The 19,259-nt window shown below is 42.4% G+C and overlaps 1 protein-coding gene across 1 annotated transcript; it reads left to right on the top strand.

The window, feature by feature from the left end:
* The first annotated feature begins 6,457 nt into the window (after positions 1-6,457).
* Positions 6,458-19,039, top strand: camlg (calcium modulating ligand). The gene is made up of 4 exons (XM_080201075.1): positions 6,458-6,642; positions 11,955-12,427; positions 15,065-15,130; positions 18,086-19,039. The coding sequence occupies exons 1-4, from the start codon at positions 6,480-6,482 to the stop codon at positions 18,275-18,277; spliced, it is 894 nt and encodes a 297-aa protein (XP_080057201.1). The 5' UTR covers positions 6,458-6,479; the 3' UTR covers positions 18,278-19,039.
* Positions 19,040-19,259: the final 220 nt, after the last annotated feature.

Here is a 19,259-nt window from a genome sequence, read left to right on the forward strand (position 1 = left end):
ATCATAGAAGCATAGAATTGTCACAGCATAGAAGGCCCAATGCATGCATGCTGACTCTCCTCAAGAGCAATTCACTTAGTCCCACTCCTCAACCTTCTCCTCAGCACATTCTTTTCAGATAATAATCCAATTCCCTCAGGAACGCATGATTGAATTGCCTCAACCACACTCTCAGGCAGTGTGTTCCAGATCCTAACTACTCACTGCATGAAAAGATCGCTATTGGTTCTTTTGCCAATTACCTTACATCTGCACCTTCTCGATCCTTCTGCTATTTTAAATTCTTTCATGCTGGCAAAGCCAGCATTCACAGACCACTCCTATTTGCCCCTGACCATTTCAGACAATATTTATGAGTCAAGCACATTGTTCTGGGTCTGGAGCCACTTGCAGGCCAGACCAGGTAAGGATGATAGGATTCCTTCCTCATAAGAACATAAGATATAGGAGCAGGAGTAGGCCATGTAGCCCTTCAAGCCTGCCCCGCCAGTCAATAAGATCATAGCTGATCTGAAGTGGCTCAGTTCCACTTTCCCGCCTTCTCCCCATAACCCTTAATCCCCTTGCCTATCAAAAACCTATCTACCCGCGTCTAAATATATTTAGCGAGGCAGCCTCCACCACTTCAACAGGCAGAGAATTCCAGAGATTCACCACCCTTTGAGTGAAGAATTTCCTCCTCAACTCCATTCTAAACTGCCCCCCCTTTATCTTGAGGCTGTGCCCTCTAGTCCTACTGTCCTTTCTGAGCGGGAAGAGCCTCTCCACCTCTATCCTATCCATCCCATTCATCATCTTGTACGTCTCAATGAGATCTCCCCTCATTCTTCTAAACTCTAACGAGTACAAGCCTAGTTTATTCAGCCTCTCCTCATAGCTCAACCCCCTCAACTCCGGTTTCAGCCTAGTGAACCTCCTCTGCACTCCCTCGAAGGCCAAAATATCCTTGCGTAAGTGCGGCGACCAAAACTGCACACAGTACTCCAGCTGCGGCCTCACCAGCGCCCTGTACAGTTGCAGCAAGACCTCCCTACTTTTATATTCAATCCCCCTCGCTATGAAGGCCAGCATCCCATTTGCCTTCCTGACCACCTGCTGCACCTGCAGGCTGGGTTTTTGTGACTCATGCACAAGGACCCCGAGGTCCCTCTGCACCGTAGCATGCTGCAGCTTTTCGCCATGTAAGTAGTAGTCCTTCCTACCATTATTCCTACCAAAGTGGACAACCTCACACTTGCCAACATTAAATTCCATTTGCCAGTTCCTCGCCCATTCGCTCAGCCTATCTAGATCCCTCTGCAGACTTTCCACACCCTCCGCACAATTTGCCGTTCCACCAATCTTTGTGTCATCAGCAAATTTCGACACCATACACTCGGTTCCCTCCTCCAGATCATCTATATAAATGGTAAATAGCTGAGGCCCCAGCACCAATCCCTGGGGCACTCCACTAGTCACCAACCGCCAATCTGAATAGCACCCATTAACATCCACTCTCTGCCTTCTATTTGACAGCCAATCCCCTATCCACACTAACACCCTACTCCCAACTCCATACCCCCTAACCTTCTGTAACAACCTCTTGTGCGGCACCTTATCAAACGCCTTCTGAAAATCAAGAAACACCACATCCACCGGGTCTCCTCTATCCACCGCACTAGACACATCCTCATAGAATTCCAATAAATTCGTCAGACACGACTTCCCCTTAACGAAACCGTGCTGCGTCTGCTCTATCAAACAATTCTCCTCAAGATGCCTCGCTATTTTCTCCTTGATTACGGATTCAAGCATTTTACCGACAACAGACGTTAAACTAACCAGCCTATAATTCCCTGCCTTTTGCCTGCTACCCTTTTTAAACAACGGTGTAACATTAGCCGTTTTCCAATCTTCTGGCACTTCCCCAGAATCCAGCGAGGTTTGGAAAATAATCATCAAGGCATCCACTATCACCTCCGCCATTTCTTTCAGAACCCTTGGATGCATTCCATCCATCCTGGGGACTTGTCCACAGTCAGTCCCTCAAGTCTGTCTAGCACTGCCTCTCTAGTAACAATAATGTCATTCAGGGTCTCCACTCCTACCACCTTTCCAGCGCTAACACCCGGCAAACTATTCACGTCCTCCTCCGTGAAGACCAAAGCAAAAAAGTTACTCAAGGCCTCAGCCATTTCCTCATCCCCCACCACTAAGCCCCCCTCTCATCCTCTAAGGGTCCAACGTTCACCCTAGCCAGCCTCTTCCTTTTTATATATTTATAAAAACTCTTACTATCCTTTTTTATATTTAGCGCTAGCCCAGCTTCATCGTTTATCCTTCCTTTCTTTATCGACTTCTTTGTCATTCTTTGTTGATATTTAAACCTCTCCCAATCCTCTTTTCGCCCACTACTCTTAGCCACTCTAAACGCATCAGCTTTTAATTTAATACTCTCCTTTACCTCCTTTGTTATCTACGGCTGATTATCTGTCCTCCTACGATCCTTTCTAACCATTGGAATAAATTTCTGCTGAGCACCAAGAAAGATCTCTTAAAGATCCTCCACTGTTCCTCAGCAGACCTACCTTCCAATGTGCTCCCCCAATCAACATTCGCCAATTCCTCTCTCATCCTACCGTACTCCCCTCTGTTCAGACAAAGGACATAGGTTTGGGAACCCACTTTCTCCTCCTCCATCTGCATCAGAAACTCCACCACACAATGATCACTCTTCCCAAGAGGATCCTTCACCACAAGGTCCCTAATCCTATCCGCCTCATTACATAACACCAGATCCAAGATAGCTCGCTCCCTCATCGGCTCCAACACACACTGTTCAAGGAAACTATCCCGGCAGCATTCCAAGAACTCTTCCTCAAGCCCACCGCGTCCAACATGGGTCGACCAATCAAAATGTAGATTGAAATCCCCCATAATTATCGCCGTTCCATTCCTGCACGCCGCATTTATTTGCACGTTAATAGCCCGCCCCACCTCCAGATCATTATTTGGGGGCCTATAGACGACACCCACCAGCGTCTTCCTCCCTTTGCTGTTCTTAATCTCCACCCACAACGATTCCACATTCTGCTCTTTGGCTCCTATATCTTCCCTTACTACCACCCTGATGCTATCCTTAATCAGCAAAGCTACACCCCCCCCCTTTTTCCTCCCGTCTATCCTTCCTATACACTTGATACCCCTGGACATTCAGCTCCCAGTCCCTGTCACCTTGCAGCCACGTCTCTGTAATGGCCACCAGATCATATCCATTTGTGCTGATCTGTGCCACCAGCTTATTCACTTTATTCCGAATGCTTCGTGCATTCAGATAAAGTGCCTTCATCCCAGCCTTCACCTGTACCCTATTTGCAGGTACGCTACCAACCTTACACATGCACATTACTCCCTTTATTATTGGGACATCCTTGGCCTCATTCCCTACCTGTACCCACTCCTTTACTTTAGAACCTGTAATTTCACCTACCCTCGCACCCTCCCCCCCCAATTAGTTTAAAGCCCTATCTACAGTCCTACTTACACGATTCGCCAGGACTCGGAGGTTAGTGAACTAGATGGGTTTAGGACAAACAACAGCTATTTCATGGTCATCATTAGGCTCTTAATTCCAAATTCCTTTCTTGAATTCAAATTCTACCACCTGCCTTGGTGCGATTTGAATCTATGTCTCCCAGAGCATGATGCTGGGTCTCTAGATTACTAATCCAGCAACAATACCATTAAGCAATCACCTCCCTGTAGTGTAAACAATTTCTCTCTATCTACTTCATTCTGACTGCTCATCATTTTGAACATCTATACAAAATCTCCTTTTAATGTTATCTCATCAGCACAATTGCTCCAACTTCTTTAAAATCAAAGTCCCTTGGCCCTTGAAACCATTCTTGTAAATGATTTTTGCAGCCTCTCTGATGCTTTGGTATTTTTCCTAATGTGTGATGCCCAGAATTGGACACAAGAGTCTAGCTGAAACCGAATGAACATTTTATAAGATGCACCACAACCTCCTAGTTTGTATGTTCTATGCCTCTATTAAGCCCAGGATCACATATGACTTGGGTGAAATCTGATCAAAATTGGCAGAATGTTGTAATTTTTATATCCATGCATTTCATGTCATCACGTCATGTTCCCTCTGATTCACCTGCCCCACAACAGCATAACTGCTGCAAGCTCTGGGGAGCTTCATTTAAATGGCTGCCCAGCACTTGTTCCATACCAACTGCAGGGGATGGCAGACAAGAAGACAACACTGCCCTTTTTGGTAGGGGGCCTTCACCTGGATGCTGGATGGAGTGGAGCAGGGGCAGGACAGACTTTACGCCCACTCCAGGAGATGGACTTCCAGCAGGGTCACCACCTCCACCTGGGATGCAATGGTAGCCCTGGTCAGTGCGAGCATACTCCGAAAGAGGATAGGGCAACAGTGTCGGAAGAAGATAAATTATCTTCTTTGCTCAACCAACATCAGGGACAAATGGACTGATTTTGATGAGCAATTTTTGGCGGGGTGAGGGGGGGGAGCGGTGGTAATTGGACAAGAAACAAAAGGGTGCCACTTGTTGCCTGGTGAGCCAATCTTTGGAAACCTAGTCTTCATGGTCCCCAATGTCATAGATCCCTCAACACCACAAAGCTGGCTATAAACTCTTCCTCAAGAACCAACAGGACTGCCATGGTAGACTCACCATTTCAATCTATTCTTGTCCCATGGAATTGATTTCTTCCTATCTCAAATCAATTTATTCTCCCTTATCAGTCTATTCCCCACCACCTTTGTAAACTTTTCAATTCCCTTCAAACTTTGACAATTTCTCGCAGTCCACCATGAGAGAATAGAGCAAACATTTCAAATCAGGGAGACAAGGAAAACAGGGCAAGATTTGGATCGGCGGCCTGTAATAGATGAGACCTGATATTTTAATTACATTGACTGCAGTGGAACCAAACAACAGGTGCTGAGGATATCAGGCTGTTGATTTGATGTTGCTCATTTTTAGCCACATCACCAGCGACAATTTTTCTACCCCTTTCTTGTTTCCAATTACAGATTTCTGGGTTTATGTGATGTTTAGTTAACATATGAAGCATTTATTGTGAATGAAACATAGAAATGGGGTGTGGGGGGAGTGGTGGAGGAGGGGTGCAACATGGTGGCACAGTTGTTAGTACTGCTGCCTCTCAGTGCTAGGGACGCAGGTTCAATTCCCGGTTTGGGTCACTGTCTGTGCAGATTCTGCACATTCAGAGATCAATCATAGAGTCCTACAGTGCAGAAGGAGGCCATGTGGCCCATCAAGTCTGTACCGACAACAATCCCACCCAAACCCTATCCCCGCAACACTACATATCTACCCTGCTGGTCTCCCTGACACTAAGAGGCGACTTTCCTTGGCCAATCAACCTAACCTGCACATCTTTCTGGACTGTGGGAGGAAACCGGAGTACCCTGAGGAAACCCATGCAGACACGGGGAGAATGTGCAAACTGTACTCAGACAGTCACCCGAGACTAGAATTGAATGCGGGTCCCCGAAGCTACAAGGCAGCAGTGCTAACCACTGAGCATTCTCCCCGTGTCTGCATGGGTTTCCTCCAGGTGCTCCAGTTTTCTCCCACAGTCCCAAGAGACACTGGTTAGGTGCATTGGCTATGCTAAATTCGCCCTCAGTGTACCCGAACAGGTGCCAGAGTGTGGCCTCTTTTAAGGTCAAACCAAATAAATAAACTCAAGTTAAATCATGACTAAAAGGGGCAGCTTCCCAAAAGGAGGGATAACAGCCTGAACAAAATCAAAGTACAAAGGAAACTTGAAAACATCAAATTAAAATGTGATTATTAGGGTCAATAATGTACCCCAGTCCCTGGGATGCCCAATGGGCACGGAAGGGTCAACTGTGCCCGCGGACACTGCATGCTCACTCTCCAGGGACACCTGGCTGCGAATGTAGCTGCGGAAGAGGGTCAAACAGTCAGGATGGACAGCCCCTTCGATTGCCCACCTGGACCTGTAAATGGCATGTTTTGCCAGGCCCAGGGGCACGTTCATGAGGAGGTTGCCATCCTGACCCGTCCCTCTCCGCGCCAGGTGTCTGTAGATCAGGAGCATGGGACAGAAGTGCAAACAAAACTCAATAAAAGGCTCTTCAGGAAAACAAAAAGGGAGTGCAGCCTAAGACACAAAACACAGACATGGTCCACAGACTCCACAAGGCCAGAGAAAAGGGGCAAGCTTCGGAGTGCTGGAGTGTGGCAGCTGGGGGATTTTCACAGTAACTTAATTGCGGTGTTAATGTAAGCCGACTTGTGACAATCAATAAATAAACTTTAAAGCCATGTAGCTGGTAAAAGATTTCCCATTGGGTGTGGATTTCCCATTGCCAAGAGCACCATCAGTGACAGGTGGTGAGGGCTGCTTGGCCACGTCATCATTGTGCGCCGGGGTGGCTGGCGGCCTTGTCGCTGTCAGCGGGAGGGATGGAGAGCGGCGGCGGCGGCGGTGAGGAGGAGCAGCCTCAGCAGCCGCAGAGGAAGAAAATGACCTCGGAGCGGAGAAGAGCCGAGCTCCGCCGGAGGAAGCTGCTGCTGAATTCGGAGGAGCGGCTGAACCGCATCATGGGTTTCAGCAAGAGCGGGGCGGGTGAGTGGGAGTAGGGATTGTGGCCTGGTCCAGCCTCAGCCCCTTAGCAACCGGCTCAGCAGCAGCGGCAACAAGGCAGCGCAGACCCCGGGGGCGGCAATAAACACCGCGGGAGGGCATTATCCACCTCTATGTGTGTGTGTGTGTGTGTGTGTGCGCGTGCGCCCCGGCCGCTTCATCCCAGCAGCAACACCGATCAGAGCCAGACCGAATGTCCCAGTTCAACACAATGCAGAACAAAGCACCAACCTCCAAACCCAGCCCAGCACCCACCTGAGGTCAAGGGCGGGGACCAGTCTGATCAGTGCAAATGTGTTAACTCCTGGCACTGACCGCCTAAAGGCGGTGGCGATGGGTTAGATTTTAAAAAATAGAATTAAAAATCAGCCCCGTACCCCTCATTTTGAATGCTTGGTGTGGATGATTATGTTCGACCGTCCGGATGCGAGATAATAATAAATAGATTGTTGCTGCAGGGATCAGAAAAACATAGGTGTTTTTGCCTCGTCATTTTGCAGGGAGAAACCTCATTTGTGCGTGGCTGGAGGGAGCATGGGGAGGGGCAATATTTATTCGTACCTACTCTGGGTGCAGGATGTGTTTTTGAAGAAAGCCAACTTCCTTAAAAAAAATTGCAAAATCAAATTGTTCCCGAATGGTGAGCGTTTGTCGTCTAGCTGACAGTGTTAGTTCAGCAAGAGTCTGGAGGTGTCCTCATTACAGTTAGTGGCATTTTGCCATCATTGTGGAATAAGAGTGAATATAACTTTTGAGAGGTTGACATTGTTATGATATATTGCAATTGTTTTGTGTAGTGGTAATACAGGTAGCTGGAGAGCATTTGCTGTTTGATATAAACATTTTTAAATCTGAATTGGCGGATGTATCATTTCAGTTTACAAACTAGGGTTTGATTTGTGCTAAATGCTGTAATGGAACTTCTTCATAGCAAAGGACTAGAACCTATTATTTTGACCTTCCTAACAAATCATCACACATCCAAATTAGAACCATAGAAAATTACAGCTCAGAAACAGGCCTTTTGGCCCTTCTTGTCAGTGCTGAACCATTTTTTTGCCTAGTCCCACTGACCTGCACACCCCTCTCATCCATGAACCCGTCCGTTTTTCTTAAAAGTTAAAAGTGACCCCGCATTTTACCACTTTATCCGACAGCTCATTCCACACTCCCACCACTCTCTGCATGAAGAAGGCCCCCTAATCTTCCCTTTAAACTTTTCTCCTTTCACCCTTAACCCATGCCCTCTGGTTTTTTTTCTCCCCTAGCCTCAGTAGAAAAAGCCTGCCTGCATTCACTCTATCTATACCCATCAAAATCTTATACACCTCTATCAAATCTCCCCTCATTCTTCTACGCTCCAGGGAATAAAGTCCTAACCTATTCAATCTCTCTCTGTAACTCAGCTTCTCAAGTCCCGGCAACATCCTCGTGAACCTTCTCTGCACTCCTTCAAACTTATTTACATCCTTCCTGTAACTAGGTGACCAAAACTGTACACAATACTCTAAATTCAGCCTCACCAATGCCTTATACAACCTTACCATAACACTCCAACTTTTATACTCGATACTCTGATTTATAAAGGCCATTGTACCAAAAGCACTCTTTACAACCCTATCCACCTGTGACGTCACTTTTAGGGAATTCTGTACCTGTATTCCCAGATCCCTCTGCTCATCTGCACTCTTCAGAGTCCTACCATTTACCCTGTACGTTCTACTTCGGTTTGTCCTTCCAAAGTGCAATACCTCACACTTGTTTGTGTTAAATTCCATTTGCCACTTTTCTATCTGGTCCAAATCCCTCAGCAAACTTTGAAAACCTTCCTCACTGTTCACTACACCTCCAATCTTTGTATCATCAGCAACTTTGCTGATCCAATTTATCACATTATCATCCAGATCATTGATACAGATGACAAACAACAATGGACACAACACCGATCCCTGCGGCACACCACTAGTCACAGGCCTCCACTCAGAGAAGCTCCACTCAGAAATTATTGAATATCCTCATCTGCTGGCTACGTGTATATAACTCTTGCGTGGAAATCTAATTCTTTTCTTTTCAACAGATAATGTACTAGTGAAAAAATGCTTTAAAATTAAGAACGCTCAACGAGGAAAATGGTGGGCAGCACCTGACAGCCCAGAAGGATGCAGACAGATTGAAGAGGGCAGGTTGACAGGCAGAAATGGTAGCAGGAGTGCCAGTATCCCGGGTTTCCTCTCCCCTCAAATCTGCAAGATGATTCTTAATCCTTCTAGTGTTCTCAGATACTAGGGAAACAATGAATACTTCTACACCATGAGGTTCCTTCCAGCGTTGCTTGCTTTCAGAACAATGCACCCAGCTTTATTGAATTCTTTCCTCAATACTCTCAGAAACACTCTACATTGCACTGGTAGATTGAGGTTCCTTTTCCTTTATGTTCAGGTCCCAGACTGCCCAAATGTAATTCTCTATTCTTGACCATACTATGTAGCATGACAGCTTTATTCTTATAAACATCCTGACTCATTCTGACCAGTGCAGTAAGGAATTAAATATTCAATAGTCTTATATCTAGTGCTTGCTTCTTATAACAACAATTATCCGTATCTTGATTGTATTATTACTGGGCAATGTCTGTTTGTAATGTTAAATTATTTAAGGCAAGCTTTACATAGTAATATAAGAGAATAATTAAATTATTGGAAATCTGATAGAGTAAAGAGAATACTGGGGAACACGGGTTATAAATCAACACCTGTAAATATAATAGAGAAAAAGAGGGTTATGAAAATTGGTCTGATTTAAATATTGTGTACATATCTGCAATATCAGAACTTATTTTTCCTTTGATTGGATATTTCCACAGTTTTTGTATGCTTATCACTACATGCACAGTGAGCTCCTCATAACACCATGATGCTTTTGCTCATCTGTGGAATTACATAGATTGGTTCAGCGTGCCATGTAGCAATTTCTATTTGTGTTTTATCCTGCTCATGAGCAACAGTATTAATCCTATCTAGAGTCATAGAGTCATACTGTGCAGAAAAGGCCCTTCAGCCATAAAGTCTGCACTGACAATAACTACCATTAAAGTCGTGCTAATCCCATTTTCCAGCAGTTGACCCACATCATTCAATGTTATGATGTTTCAAGTGCTCGCTCACATACATGTTAAAGGTTGGAAGGTTTCTGGCCCTCGTTATCTTCCCAGGCAATGAATTCCAAATTTCCACCACTCTGAGTGAAGAAATGTTTTCTCAAATCCCCTCTGGATCTCCTGCTCTTTACCCTAAAGCTATGTCCCCTCGTGATTGACCACGCAACCAAGGGGAACATCTTCCTGTGCATCCTGTCCATACCCCTCAATTTTATACACTTCAATCATTTCCCCCACCCCCAAACCTTCTCTGCTCTAGAGAAAACAAACCAAGCCTATCCAGTCTCTCCTTATAGCTCAAATGCTCAATCTCAGGCAATATCCTGGTGAATCTCTTCTGGACTTCTCTAGTGCAATCACACACTTCCTATAGTGAGATGACCAGAACTGCACACAATACTCTGGCCTAACTACATTCTGTACAGCTCCAACATTACCTTTTTGCTCTTATATTCCATGCCACGACTGATTAAAGCAAGCGTCCCATATAACTTCTTAACTATCCGGTTCACCCGCTCTGCTGCCTTCAGGGATCTGTGAATAAGTACGCCAAGATCCATCTGTTCCTCAGCTTTCTGGTGTTCTGTCATTAATTAATTAAATAACTTCCTCGTCTTGTTACTGCTTCCAAAGTACATCACCTTGCACTTATCACTTATACCATCTGCCACTTCTTCCCATCTAACCAACCCATCTGTATTTTCCTGTAACCTATGACTTTCTTAGAATCATAGAACCCTACGGTGCAGAAGGAAGTCATTCGGCCCAACAAGTCTGCACCAATCACAATCCCAGCCAGGCCCCCTCCCCATAACCCCAATTATCGACCCAACATATCCCCCGACACTAAGGGACAACTTAACCTGTACATCTTTGGAGTGTGGGAGGAAACCGGAGTACCTGGAAGAAACCCATGCAGACATGGGAAGTATGTACAAACTCCACATAGACCCAAGCCAGGAATTGAATCCGGGTCCCTGGTGCTGTGAGGCAGCAGTGCAAACCATTGTGTCACCATTTTGCCCTATTTGGGCATTCCTTTATCCACCTTTCCTTTAACCACTTAATTTCTTTTATAAAAATAGGAATGATCTCTATTATAATCACTACATCTGGATGTGCATTCTGCATATTCCCCAATTTTAGACCCCCTCACCCTCTGGAGCAGCCTTGAAAATTGTATCAATCAGCCAGGTTTCTGCCTGTGGAATGCTGTGTTTAAAATTTTAGTTTGGTTGTCTGAACTGGCTTGCAGGTTCCTAATTTTCAATTATCTGAATGTTTTGCACATTTTTCTCATTGAAGCAAAACATCAGAATATTGATTCTCAGATCCCCACTTTTTATCACTGGTGGGTTCCATTGCAATTCCAATGGGACCAGTGTAATCCTGTTTTGGAAACTGCTGACACATTTTTATGGATTGCTTTAGACCTAGATTGGTGGTTAGTGATTTTACTTAAACATACACGCGATGAGAGTGGCAATGACAGTGTAAAGAAATCGAGTATGCATCGGAATACATAAAGTGCCTGCACTTCTGCTTCATTGTTTGTGATGTGGGACACAGGAGAGCAAATTGTGTTGGTGAATCTCTGATAGATGTGGCAACCATATTACTATTGTTTTGGCTTGACCAGGTGTAACAAATGAATAACCAAGTGTAGGTGAATATTAAGATTGCTTTTGCTAGCATTTACAATCATCTTCATATCATAAATAATCTTCAGAAATATTGCAGTAGTTTACATTAATTTTTTCTTGCAATGGGTAGTGCACTTAGTTGACCCTTTCCCTTTTATCTCTAGGATGATTATTTGAAAATCTCTTTGGTAACTGGCAGGGACCTATATAAAACTAATGCAGTCAGGTGCTCTTCTTAAGTTAAGAGTTAAGACACGTTATTGTGGTAGAGTAGTAGGAGTTATATTCTGCACCTAAACAGTGCATAATCTGATTTGGATTGGGCAAGGCTCGAGAATAAATTTACCCAAACGTCCAAGAATGGTTACTGTAAAGAATTCAGAAATGTCCTGATGACTTTTAAACACTCAACTCAGATGAATGTTTCCATAGATTTTGAATGTTGCAGAAAGGAAAGATAATTATAATCTCTCCTATTCTTCCTCCTATTTCAGAAGAGGAAAACCGTGGAGACTCTCTTCCACCATATGAACTGGAGAAAACAGAGACACTGCAGAACTCGGGCCTTTCCAAACGAACTCCAGGAATTCCAAGTGAAACTACGGATGGCTCAATGACATCCATCCATTATACCAATGGAACAGAGCTTCAAGGGCCATATTCTGTAGACAAAAGAGACTCGCTTAACAAAATTAATGAGGCTGACAATGATTTGGGTCCAGGTTGTCGGCACCTAGGGAAACCAGACATGCCAGCAGAGCAGGCCCAGCGTGCCCCACGCCGTGGTATTGAGCAGTACATATCACGATTTGATGAAGCGATGAAACTTAGAAATCAGCTGATGAGTGAGAAATCTGGTCATGAGAATGGAGGCGGGAATGAAGAGTTTGGCACATTCCGTGTTTTCCGATTATTTGGAAGTGCTCTGTTAGCCTTACTGGTTAGAGTCTTTGTATGCAAATATCTGGTGAGTACCACAGCTGGTTTCTAATATAAAATATTTGTACATTTGCTGAGAGAATATTTTGATATATACTAATATATGATGCTTGCAACTCTCTTACATGCTGCTTAATAAGTCAAAGAAGCAGGGGCTACTATCTCTTGTGAAAAAATGGATTAAAGTTTGCAAGAGGATGAAGTAAATATTTTGTAGTTAGTTCGTGGACAATACATAGTATTTCCCTTTTTCTATAATTTCATACACTTAGATTAGATCATCCTCCAATCTCCTATGCAACTTGTCATCATGATTCAACCCTTTAACCCAATATCATTCTGGTGAAGATGTACTGCAGTCCCTCCAGGGTCAGTGTATCCTCCTTGAGCTATGTTGTCTAGGATGGAATTCAATTTTGCAGTTTGAGTTTGACCAAGACTCATTACAAATGAAGCATAACTTTCTTCTCCTTGTATTCCAGCCACTGTATGACAAAGGTTGACACTACAGTGGTCTTTTTGATTGTACCTGCATATTAGCTTTGTGAATTATACATATGGATATCTATGCATTTGTTGCTCCACAGTTCCTAGAAAATTGTCTGTATTGGGTCAAGTGTGTGACCTCGCACTTTTCTTGGTTTTGAACTCTTGCTTGTCAAGAGTTTTGCCTACTTTCCTCCTGCCACTATCTACACTACTTGCTGTGCTTCTGAACTATGTGCCATTTGCAGCATTGGGTATGCAACCTTTACCTTAATCATTGACAAATATAGTTGAAAGCTGAAACTCTAGTAAAGATATTTTAGAAACTTAATTTGTCAAATTCCACCAATCAGATTATGTACTCCTTTATTCTGCACTACTGAATTAATTTCCAGCAAATGTTGCAAGTTTATTTCTGATTCTGCGCACTTTGGTTTTTGTCACTCTTTTGTGTGGTATCTTAGCAAATGCCTTCTGGAAATTTAATCAAAACCTTTTTTCTGGTATATGGCTTTAATTTCATACCACATTTTTTCTTCTTTACTAAGCATTTGCAACTCTTTCTTAACCGTAGTCTTTTGGTGAACCATTTTAAATTTGACCTTCCCTTCTAACTTCTATTATTGTACAGACCAATTTCTACAGCAAAATGCATTTTGTTTTTTGGCTCTGTGCGTTTAATAAATAAGGGCACTGGTGTAACTATCAAGAATAAATTGCATAATATAATGTTTCTATCTTGAAACTTATTTTATTTGTCATATGTAATATGCTGTGAATTGTTTTTTGATTATCACACTAAGTATTTTTTAGGATAAATTCCTTGGGAGAACTTGGCTTTGTTCGAAGTTTTCGGTTTCAATAATTTTTAATTTGAACAGGGCTGGTTTAGAAACAAAAAATCCTGATATGCCCTGTGAATGGCCAGGTATACTTAAACAGAGATGCTTGCTGGGAGTCTTAAGGTGTTAATCGGAATCTCTTCTGCTTACTGAAATTAGTTTGAATGAACTCCTGAATAAGGCTTTTTCAGAGACATTATTGTTGAAGGTGTTTCAAACAGAAAATGTTATTAAATTAAATATTTAAACAGTCTCTTGGTAGTCCAGAACTTGAATATGACTAAAAAGAGACATTGCTGAAGCTTTTCATCTTGCACTCATCAGGACTAGCACAAAAATGCCAAATTTCAAATGATCATGGCAATTTGTACTACAAGAGGAGTGCTGAATAATTGGCAAATTGATTCTGGCTAAGCATGCCATGGAGAACGCAGTAGGGAACTGTAGACTCTCACTGCTTCTGGGTAATTCAAAAAGGCACAAGGCTGAAATATTTAATAGTTTTCTGTAGTTTGTATTTTAATATATGGTTTGTAACAAACATTATTTCCATGAATAAGTTAATGACAAGCAAAAGGAATAAAAAAACACTTCAGGCCAGTGGCCTTTTATCACTTTTAGGTTAAGGAAGTCAGTTTGTGTAACACTAGTGTGTAGGAACATTATGGACCACCTCTAGAACTTGTGAAGTTTCAATAAAAGATTGAAATACTTGTACACCCCTAAAAAGACAGTAGCATTTATAATTGAGAGTTGGCTTTACAGTAACCCAGCGCTGTTAGAACACCATGATATTTGAGGAACCAATTGATAGTAGAACCGGAAAAGTCCATTTCGGAAAGTTTACTACATTACAGAATCTCTAACACATCTAGTAAAATTTAAAGAAAAGGAGTCAGAAGTGAGTGATGTTCGGTAGTATTCTGCAGTTGTTGCTACCAGCATGGGGAAATGTTCTCCTGCTATCAAGAAACAAGCTTTGGATGTTCTGATTAATATCAAGAATTTGGTTGCAAAACATTTGTCACTTGATTTCAGAAATAGAAGTAACTTTGATTTCTGATATATTTAAGTCTGTTTCTTCTGTCAGTGTGGAAGTTCTGTAAGAGACTATTGTGGAAAAATTCATAATTAATGCACTGTAGACAGTCACAAAATAAACTTGGAATAATTGTGGAAGTTCTGCAGTAGTTGTGCAGTTGCCATAAGTCATACTTATAAACTTTACAGCTCAAAACATTGCTTTTTTTTTATAATTACACTGTAAATTTTGCCTCATTAATGTCACTAAAACGCTTTTAGTGTTAACATGATTTTATTTGTCAAATATTTTACAGGCCATTTTTGCTCCATTTCTGACTCTTCAACTTGCATATATGGGCTTGTCAAAGTACTTTCCAAAGGTAACATTTAAGTCTTGAATTGTTGTATAATTAATTATGTACGACCTGAATTTAGTGGAACTTATTTTTGTGGTGTATGAAATTCATTTTAGACCACAGAATCCATTTCTTCCAATAGGCAGTTTATAATTTGCACTGTTTAAATTATTTCCAATTATTTGATATCTTGAAAGAAGCAAATAAGCACAAGCAAGATATCCTAGAGAAAAACCCTGAAATTTTGATTGGATTTCAAATTCAACTGAAAGTTTCAAAAAAGGGACAACTTAGGACAGAAACGGATAGGGTGCAATCTGTACCTCTAAATCAGTTTTACAACCAGTTATTTGCCCAGATCCTTTCAAAGATAGCTATGTTAATAATACTACATTAATCAAGGAGTATTTAGATTTTGAAAAATGAATTATGTCTTTGTGCGATTTTAATAAATTTTCGTTAAACTTGATCCAAAAAATTGTAAGAACGTCTCTTTCAAAATCAGGTGGCACAGTGGTTAGCACTGCTGCCTCACAGCTCCAGAGACCTATGTTTGGTTCCCAGCATGGGTCACTGTCTGTGTAGAGTTTGCACGTTCTCCCCGTGTCTGTGTGGGTTTCCTCCAAGTGCTCCAATTTCCTCCCACACTGCAAAGATGTGTAGATAAGGTGCATCGGCCATGCTAAATTGTCCCTTAGTGTCCTGGGATGCCTTGGTTAAAGGGATGAGGGGTGTAAATATGTGGGGTTACAGGGATATAGGGCCTCAGTGGATTTGTTGTCAGTGCAGACTCAATGGGCCAAATGGCCTCTTCCTACACTGCCAGATTGTGAAAATCAAGTGCGCTGACCTTAATTTCCAAACTATAAGGGTACATTTGGAACATCAGTTGGTGAAAAGACCACCTTTTTAATAGAAAACACTGCTAAAGTTTAATTTTTCTAGTTATAACAACCAGAACTAACAGCCAAATGTCAGGTTGGATGGAAAAGAAGGAAGTAAAATGATCCACTGCTCTAATTCAGAATGTCGTTAAGCAATTTTGATTCTTTCATTCTAGTTTTTGCTCTGATCCTTTCCCTCTGTTACTTATTGACCTCTCAAAGTATGGAAACAAGTTTTAAAACAATATTTTCCGTTCCTAAATGTTCAGAATATTCCTACACTATCAACATCCTGGGAGTTACCATTGACCAAAAACTCAGCTGGACTAGTCATATAAATACTGTGGCTGCAAGAGCAGTTCAGAGACTAGGAATCCTGTGGCATGTAATTCACCTCATGCCTCTCCAAAGCTTGTCCACCATCTACAAAGTGCAAGTCGGGAGTGTAATGGAACACTCCCCACTTTCTGCACCCTCTGCCATCTAGAAGGACAAGGGTAGCAAATACCTGGAAACACCGCCACCTGCAAGTTCCCCTCCCAAGTTGCACACCATCCTGACTTGGAAATCTATTGTTGTTTCTTCACTGTTGCTGAGTCAGAATCCTGGAACTCCCTCCCTAATGGCACTGTGGGTGTATCTACATCACATTTCAAGAAAGCAGCCCACCACACCTTCTCAAGGATAACTAGAGATGAGCATTTAAATGCTGACCCAGCTAGTGATACCCACACCCTGTAAATAAATAAAAAGTGGACTTCATAAGAACATAAGAAATAGGAGCAGGAGTAGGCCATCTAGCCCTTCGAGCCTGCCCCGCCATTCAATAAGATCATGGCTGATCTGTCTTGGCTCAGTTCCACATTCCCGCTCTCTCCCCATAACCCTTAATCCCATCTCTTATCAAAAACCCATCAACCCGCGTCTTAAAAATATTTAGCGAGGTAGCCTCCACCACTCCAACGGGCAGAGAATTCCAGAGATTCACCACCCTTTGAGTGAAGAAGTTCCTCCTCAACTCCGTTCTAAACCGACCCCCTTTATCTTGAGGCTGTGCCCCCTAGTCCTACTGTCCTTTCTGAGCGGGAAGAGTCTCTCCACCTCTATCCTATCCATCCCATTCATCATCTTATACGTCTCAATGAGATCTCCCCTCATTCTTCTAAACTCTAACGAGTACAAGCCTAGTTTATTCAGCCTCTCCTCATAGCTCAACCCCCTCAACTCCGGCATCAGCCTAGTAAACCTCCTCTGCACTCCCTCCAAGGCCAAAATATCCTTGCGTAAGTATGGTGCCCAAAACTGCACACAGTACTCCAGCTGTGGCCTCATCAATGCCCTATACAGCCGCAGCAAGACCTCCCTACTTTTATATTCAATCCTCCTCGCTATGAAGGCCAGCATCCCATTAGCCTTCCTGACCACCTGCTGCACCTGCAAGCTGGGTTTTTGCGACTCATGCACAAGGACCCCGAGGTCCCTCTGCATCTTGCCTGCTGCAGTTTTTTGCCACGTAAGTAATAATCCTTCCTACCATTTTTCCTACCAAAGTGGACCACCTCGCACTTGCCAACATTAAATTCCATTTGCCAGTTCCTGGCCCATTCGCCCAGCCTATCTAGATCCTTCTGTAGACTCTCCACACCCTCTGCACAATTTGCCGTTCCACCAATCTTGGTGTCATCAGCAAATTTCGACACCATACACTCGGTTCCGTCCTCCAGATCATCTATATAAATGGTAAATAGCTGAAGCCCCAGCACCGACCCCTGGGGCACTCCCCTAGTCGCCATCCGCCAATCCGAATAGCACCCATTGACCCCCACTCTCTGCCTCCTATTTGACAACCACTGCATTGTTATTTGGTTAGCCCTTGTAGATAACATGAGGATCATAATAACCTTAATTGAAATAATCTACATTAAAGATTAATGCTACTGTATACTCTGATTTTGGTAAATGTATGAGTTGTAGGGCAAAAAAGAACTGGTATCATTTTTCACATCACCACCCCAAAGTTAAGTGACTACAATAATGTATGAGCTATTTAATGTGGAGGAAAAATATTGATAACTATAAATATGCTTCATCATAGAGTGAAAAGAAGGCAAGAACAACGGTATTGACTGCTGCCCTGCTTCTGTCAGGAATCCCTGCTGAGGTCATCAATCGCTCCATGGATACGTATGGGAAAATGGGAGATGTGTTTGCAGATCTCTGTGTCTATTTTTTCACCTTTATCTTTTCTCATGAAGTAATTGTTTTTATTGGTGTTGATTTGCCTTGACATCATTGGGCACGGGAAGGAAGCAACAATAGTGCAAGCTGTATTTCATCTAACATTTCCAGCAGACAGTTTCTGCTGTCTGTGCCATTCTTCAGTCTTAATGGGCATTGAATCTTTCAGGCTGTTGCAGACTGTCAAATTCTTTTCTGGATCACCCCTGTCCTGAAACGTTTGAAAAAAAATTAACAGACAAAAATGAATTGTTACAAGCTTCGGAAACTGTTATTCAGAAATTTCAACTCTTCATATTGGTGTTTCTTAACTAAGAAAATCAAGAAACATTTTTCTGTAACTTTAATTTAATATGCAGAAAGCTGTGCTTAAAATGTACAAAAAGTTTGTGTCTGTATATATACATATATGACATGCATTTTTACTTCTATGCTTATAAGTACAAAAGGTACTGTAACTCAAATTACAGAGGTACAACAAAAAAAGTTTAGCATAGAAATTTTTCTTTTATTTTGAAAAGTTAACATTATTAGCTGAATTATTATAGCCTACTTGCCTGACATCCATCAGCACTGGTTTGACACCATGCTTTATGAGCAAGAATCCACTGTCCAGTATGTTTGTTACTTTATCTTTAATTGTGACATGCTCTGATTAAGTTATTTGACCCATGTTTTGTATTTATATTAGATTATCTTATTTGTAGACACTTGTTGGATATTATGCGTTTCCTGTGAGCTGTTGAAGAGCAGAGTGAACATTTTATTGTGTAATTTAATATTCATTAAAAGTTAAATGTGTAACACTTTATGTATTTGTTCTAAATGCCTATCCCAAAAATGACATAGTTGTGAAAGATCACCTCCTGATTTCACCTTTATCCAACTATGCAGTGTTGGAAATTAATGAATTTTTCATTTATGTAATCCACACTTCTCCAAAAAAGGGACAGGATGAATCAGTGAGGTAGACACAAAGTAGACATTATCAAATTTGTCCCACGCAATGTAAGTGTTTGTTTAATATGGGA

Source organism: Carcharhinus amblyrhynchos, chromosome 13 (genome assembly GCF_965287045.1).
Source record: "Carcharhinus amblyrhynchos chromosome 13, sCarAmb.v2.hapA, whole genome shotgun sequence".
Taxonomy (NCBI): Eukaryota; Metazoa; Chordata; class Chondrichthyes; order Carcharhiniformes; family Carcharhinidae; genus Carcharhinus; species Carcharhinus amblyrhynchos.

What these genes read in the sequence shown, in the direction of transcription:
- camlg (XM_080201075.1), top strand. Translation starts at nt 6,480, where the DNA reads ATGGAGAGCGGCGGCGGCGGCGGTGAGGAGGAGCAGCCTCAGCAGCCG. An exon ending in TTTCAGCAAGAGCGGGGCGG is followed by an intron (nt 6,643 to 11,954) that starts GTGAGTGGGAGT and finishes CTCCTATTTCAG; the next exon opens with AAGAGGAAAACCGTGGAGAC. An exon ending in TCTTTGTATGCAAATATCTG is followed by an intron (nt 12,428 to 15,064) that starts GTGAGTACCACA and finishes AATATTTTACAG; the next exon opens with GCCATTTTTGCTCCATTTCT.